This window comes from Cheilinus undulatus, linkage group 21 (genome assembly GCF_018320785.1).
Source record: "Cheilinus undulatus linkage group 21, ASM1832078v1, whole genome shotgun sequence".
In the NCBI taxonomy this organism is placed as follows: Eukaryota; Metazoa; Chordata; class Actinopteri; order Labriformes; family Labridae; genus Cheilinus; species Cheilinus undulatus.
In genome coordinates, this window is record NC_054885.1 from 41,696,858 (window position 1) to 41,704,259 (window position 7,402).

The 7,402-nt window shown below is 37.0% G+C and overlaps 1 protein-coding gene across 5 annotated transcripts in view; it reads left to right on the top strand.

Moving 5' to 3' along the window:
* The window catches only part of ap2a1 (adaptor related protein complex 2 subunit alpha 1), a 71,862-nt gene extending 69,307 nt beyond the window's left edge, over positions 1-2,555 (top strand). For all 5 annotated transcript variants that reach the window (XM_041817319.1, XM_041817317.1, XM_041817320.1 and 2 more), the window contains 2 exons: positions 262-396; positions 496-2,555. In XM_041817319.1, the coding sequence (XP_041673253.1) occupies positions 262-396; positions 496-573 (213 nt within the window). In that variant the 3' untranslated portion in view covers positions 574-2,555. The remainder of the gene's footprint in view (positions 1-261; positions 397-495) is intronic.
* Positions 2,556-7,402: the final 4,847 nt, after the last annotated feature.

The window sequence follows — 7,402 nt, forward strand, 5'->3', positions numbered from 1 at the left end:
GTGTTAGCTGCCCAGTAGTAATGCGTGTAATTTGGCACGGCCAACCCTCCTTCCCAGTGTGCTTTATTTTACAACCCCCTATTCCTCCGTTTCACAGCTGCCAAAATTACACGCTGATAGGAGTCAGGCCATCAGTGGCAGTACCCAGCCCTGCTCTAAAGGCTGGACCAGTTCTTTAGATCTTTCTGTAAAGAGAAGACAAAAACAACACTACCATGAGTCTGTCCTAATAATTCTGGTAACTTCATGTCCTACCTGTAGCTGCTGGGACTGGGATCGGCCCTGCTGGACAACGTTGATCCAAACCCAGAGAACTACGTGTGTGCAGGTGTGATCCAGACTAAAGGCCAACAGGTGGGCTGTCTGCTGAGACTGGAGCCCAACAAGCAGGCACAGGTAACTGAGACACACCAGACCGTGATCATGTACAGATCTCTGACGGCCCTCGGTCCGGCTCTGACCACCCCCCCTCTGGTCCTGGCTCTCTCTCTGCAGATGTACCGTCTGACTCTGCGCTGCAGTAAGGACTCAGTCTCCAGACGTCTCTGCGAGCTGCTGGCCGAACAGTTTTAGAGCCCACACCACCTGGACCACAGCTCCCATCATCCCCACCAGCCGGCTGTCCCTGCCCCGCCCCCTCCTCCTCCTCCTCCAATGAAGAGTCTCTGAGTAAACAGTTGTAACCTCCATAAGGGAAAGCAGCCACTGCTGCAGCAGTGTCCATCTTCTGTCATTCTTCTGATCCTGGTTTATTAACATGATGCTTCGTTCTGTTTCTGTTGGTGTTTACCTGTGTAGCTGCTGGCCACCAGCCTGTGAGCGTGGGCTAAGAGTGTGAGTGTGAGCGCCTCGTGGTCGTCCTGGGGTCTCATCCTGCCCACCCTGTAGCGCCCATCATAGAAACACGACCACAACATTTCATGAAGAAACATTCCTCTTAAAGGGACGAAGAAGCTGGTTATGAAACGCACACGATCACGAAGGTCCAGCTCACCGTCTTTATCCAATAACATTCCCAGAGAACAGCTGAAGCCCCGCCCCCTTCACCTTAACATTTCCTCCACAGTGGCCCGCCTCTCCCTGATCCAACCTTGTTATTGTCATGTGATTGTGTAAATATGTGCTGCTGTTTATTATCCAAGACATTCCCATCATCACGCTGGTTTAAGGGCGGCGCCATGCGTGGACGGGGTGACGCTGAAAAGACGGCGTTTGATCATTTTGTCTTTAATTATCAAATATCACAGATAAACTCTGGAACACGGTCCAGATCAAACCGAAGATGTCGGCAACCTCTGGAAAGGTGGATCAACCTGGAGATGAGCCACGTCTCCGCCTTCAGCGTCTCTTCCTCAGGTTGCCAACATGTTTGTGTTCGAAGTGGTTGCTCTCTGGGTGGGATCATAAATGCTGACATGCGTATTCTCACGTTCACTGGTGTAGTCTCTCCTTTTAAACTGGAACATTTCACAGCTGTCTGAGGACCTTTTCACTTTGGAAGAGCCTCGCAGCAACAGCACGTGTTTTTGGTTGATTTTTCGTCTTTTCCTCTGAAAGATTCAGGATGTGTTAGTCTCAGAAGCTTCCTAAAGTTCCTCTGCTACATTTCTCTCTGCAGGTTTGGTCAGAAAAATCTGCTGACTATAAAAAGGCACAGCTGTAGTTGGTATCATGCTCAGATTTAGCACTTATTCATGCATCAGAACGTTATTCAAATGCTGCAGAGCGATTATCAGAGGCCAGAGCACTGAGACTGTCCCTCCCTGCTTCCTCACAGCATCATCGTCTTCCTCTGACATCACACTAAAACGCTGGTAGACTCAGACACTAACGTATGTATATCTAATGGGGTAGAAGTTTGCACATCTTAAAAAATGAGGGAAACCTTTGTCATCATCAGTCATTTCACTGCAACCTGATCATCAGCATCTAAAAAGACGACTGACAGTCAAATCTGGAGGGGCGCAGGATGATAAAGTCAGATTTAAGAAGTCAGGAGTTCTGCAGGTTTGTCAGGATACAGAATTTTAAAAGTAATCAGTAAAACAACCGTCTCTTTAAGAAACTCAAGCTGAGGATTTCCTGCTCTCATATCCTGTAACACGACCAAACCGTTCTAGTAATGCCAGGATCCTCTCCTGATTGGTTCAGTCTTTTAACCGCTGATCGATCAGAAACGGTGAATTATCAGAACATGCTGACAGCAGAGGGGGCGGGGCAGGATGTCAGACACCCACATGTCCGAAACGACCACGATGGACTGAGCGTGTGCGTGAGCATGTGGCTGTGAGCGTGAGCAGGTAATAATGAATTAAAAAGAAGCCTCCAGACATTTCTAACCCGTGGTCACAGACGTTCTGACAGGAAGTTGAATTTGTAGTGTAGTCATTCTGTGGATGTGAATGTCTGTGGGTGTGAGTGAGCGTGTGCAGTATCCACTCGCTGTTTCAGCCTCATGTATCGGTGTTAAAGAACCTGTCCAATACCTGTGTTAGAATAAGATTTACTCTGTAATGAAGAAATGTGAAAGTAAAAATAATATGCCATATATCCGACATCAGCCTCCAGTCTCTGTCTATACGTCTGCCTTTAATCAAAACTACAACCTTTAATCAATCACTACAACCTTTAATCCAAACTACAACCTTTAACAAAACACTACAACCTTTAATCACACACTACAACCTTTAATCAATCACTACAACCTTTAATCAAACACTACAACCTTTAATCAAACACTTCAACCTTTAATCAAACACTACAACCTTTAATCCAAACTACAACCTTTAATCAAACACTACAACCTTTGATCAAACACTACAACCTTTGATCAAACACTACAACCTTTGACCAAACACTACAACCTTTAATCACACACTACAACCTTTAATCACACACTACAACCTTTAATCAAACACTACAACCTTTAATCAATCACTACAACCTTTGATCAAACACTACAACCTTTGATCAAACACTACAACCTTTGATCAAACACTACAACCTTTGATCAAACACTACAACCTTTGATCAAACACTACAACCTTTAATCAAACACTACAACCTTTAATCCAAACTACAACCCTTAATCAAACACTACAACCTTTAATCAATCACTACAACCTTTAATCAAACACTACAACCTTTAATCAAACACTACAACCTTTAATCAAACACTACAACCTTTAATCAAACACTACAACCTTTAATCAAAACTACAACCTTTAATCAAACACTACAACCTTTAATCAAACACTACAACCTTTAATCAAACACTACAACCTTTAATCAAACACTACAACCTTTATTCAAACACTACAACCTTTAATCAAACACTACAACCTTTAATCAAACACTACAACCTTTATTCAAACACTACAACCTTTGATCAAACACTACAACCTTTAATCAAACACTACAACCTTTAATCAAACACTACAACCTTTAATCAAACACTACAACCTTTAATCCAAACTACAACCGTTTCTCAAACACTACAACCTTTAATCAAACACTACAACCTTTTATCAAACACTACAACCTTTAATCAAACACTACAACCTTTAATCAAACACTACAACCTTTAATCAAAACTACAACCTTTAATAAACCACTACAACCTTTAATAAACACTACAACCTTTAATCAAACACTACAACCTTTAATCAAACACTACAACCTTTATTCAAACACTACAACCTTTAATCAAACACTACAACCTTTAATCAAACACTACAACCTTTAATCAAACACTACAACCTTTAATCAAACACTACAACCTTTAATCCAAACTACAACCTTTAATCAAACACTACAACCTTTAATCAAACACTACAACCTTTAATCAAACACTACAACCTTTAATCAAACACTACAACCTTTAATCCAAACTACAACCTTTCATCAAACACTACCACCTTTTATCAAACACTACAACATTTAATCAAAACTACAACCTTTAATCAAACACTACAACCTTTGACAAAACACTACAACCTTTAATCACACACTACAACCTTTAATCAATCACTACAACCTTTAATCAATCACTACAACCTTTAATCAAACACTACAACCTTTAATCAAACACTACAACCTTTAATCAAACACTACAACCTTTGATCAAACACTACAACCTTTGATCAAACACTACAACCTTTAATCACACACTACAACCTTTAATCACACACTACAACCATTATTCAAACACTACAACCTTTAATCAATCACTACAACCTTTAATCAAACACTACAACCTTTAATCAAACACTACAACCTTTAATCAAACACTACAACCTTTGATCAAACACTACAACCTTTGATCAAACACTACAACCTTTAATCACACACTACAACCTTTAATCACACACTACAACCATTATTCAAACACTACAACCTTTAATCAATCACTACAACCTTTAATCAAACACTACAACCTTTAATCAAACACTACAACCTTTAATCAAACACTACAACCTTTAATCACACACTACAACCTTTAATCAAACACTACAACCTTTAATCAAAACTACAACCTTTAATCAAAACTACAACCTTTAATCAAACACTACAACCTTTAATCAATCACTACAACCTTTAATCAAAACTACAACCTTTAATCAAACACTACAACCTTTAATCAATCACTACAACCTTTAATCAAACACTACAACCTTTAATCAAACACTACAACCTTTAATCAAACACTACAACCTTTGATCAAACACTACAACCTTTAATCAAAACTACAACCTTTAATCAAACACTACAACCTTTAATCAAACACTACAACCTTTAATCCAAACTACAACCCTTAATCAAACACTACAACCTTTAATCAATCACTACAACCTTTAATCAATCACTACAACCTTTGATCAAACACTACAACCTTTGATCAAACACTACAACCTTTGATCAAACACTACAACCTTTAATCAAACACTACAACCTTTAATCAAACACTACAACCTTTAATCAATCACTACAACCTTTGATGAAACACTACAACCTTTAATCAAACACTACAACCTTTGATGAAACACTACAACCTTTAATCAATCACTACAACCTTTAATCCAAACTACAACCTTTAATCAAACACTACAACCTTTAATCAAACACTACAACCTTTAATCAAACACTACAACCTTTAATCAAACACTACAACCTTTAATCAAACACTACAACCTTTAATCAAACACTACAACCTTTAATCAAACACTACAACCTTTAATCAAAACTACAACCTTTAATCAAACACTACAACCTTTAATCAAAACTACAACCTTTAATCAAACACTACAACCTTTAATCAAACACTACAACCTTTATTCAAACACTACAACCTTTAATCAAACACTACAACCTTTAATCAAACACTACAACCTTTATTCAAACACTACAACCTTTGATCAAACACTACAACCTTTAATCAAACACTACAACCTTTAATCAAACACTACAACCTTTAATCAAACACTACAACCTTTAATCAAACACTACAACCTTTAATCCAAACTACAACCTTTAATCAAACACTACAACCTTTATTCAAACACTACAACCTTTGATCAAAACTACAACCTTTAATCACACACTACAACCTTTAATCAATCACTACAACCTTTAATCAAACACTACAACCTTTAATCAAACACTACAACCTTTAATCAAAACTACAACCTTTAATCAAACACTACAACCTTTATTCAAACACTACAACCTTTAATCAAACACTACAACCTTTAATCAAACACTACAACCTTTAATCAAACACTACAACCTTTAATCAAACACTACAACCTTTAATCAAACACTACAACCTTTAATCCAAACTACAACCTTTAATCAAACACTACAACCTTTAATCAAACACTACAACCTTTATTCAAACACTACAACCTTTGATCAAAACTACAACCTTTAATCAAACACTACAACCTTTAATCAATCACTACAACCTTTAATCAATCACTACAACCTTTAATCCAAACTACAACCTTTAATCAAACACTACAACCTTTGACAAAACACTACAACCTTTAATCACACACTACAACCTTTAATCAATCACTACAACCTTTAATCAATCACTACAACCTTTAATCAAACACTACAACCTTTAATCAAACACTACAACCTTTAATCAAACACTACAACCTTTGATCAAACACTACAACCTTTGATCAAACACTACAACCTTTAATCACACACTACAACCTTTAATCACACACTACAACCATTAATCAAACACTACAACCTTTAATCACACACTACAACCTTTAATCAAACACTACAACCTTTATTCAAACACTACAACCTTTAATCAAACACTACAACCTTTATTCAAACACTACAACCTTTAATCAATCACTACAACCTTTAATCAAACACTACAACCTTTAATCAAACACTACAACCTTTAATCAAACACTACAACCTTTAATCACACACTACAACCTTTAATCAAACACTACAACCTTTAATCAAAACTACAACCTTTAATCAAAACTACAACCTTTAATCAAACACTACAACCTTTAATCAAACACTACAACCTTTAATCAATCACTACAACCTTTAATCAAACACTACAACCTTTAATCAATCACTACAACCTTTAATCAAAACTACAACCTTTAATCAAACACTACAACCTTTAATCAAACACTACAACCTTTGATCAAACACTACAACCTTTAATCAAAACTACAACCTTTAATCAAACACTACAACCTTTAATCAAACACTACAACCTTTAATCCAAACTACAACCCTTAATCAAACACTACAACCTTTAATCAATCACTACAACCTTTAATCAATCACTACAACCTTTGATCAAACACTACAACCTTTGATCAAACACTACAACCTTTGATCAAACACTACAACCTTTAATCAAACACTACAACCTTTAATCAAACACTACAACCTTTAATCAATCACTACAACCTTTGATGAAACACTACAACCTTTAATCAAACACTACAACCTTTAATAAAACACTACAACCTTTAATCAAAACTACAACCTTTAATCAATCACTACAACCTTTAATCAAACACTTCAACCTTTGATCAAACACTACAACCTTTGATCAAACACTACAACCTTTGATCAAACACTACAACCTTTGATCAAACACTACAACCTTTGATCAAACACTACAACCTTTGATCAAACACTACAACCTTTAATCACACACTACAACCATTAATCAAACACTACAACCTTTAATCACACACTACAACCTTTAATCAAACACTACAACCTTTAATCAATCACTACAACCTTTAATCAAACACTACAACCTTTAATCAAACACTACAACCTTTATTCAAACACTACAACCTTTAATCAAACACTACAACCTTTATTCAAACACTACAACCTTTAA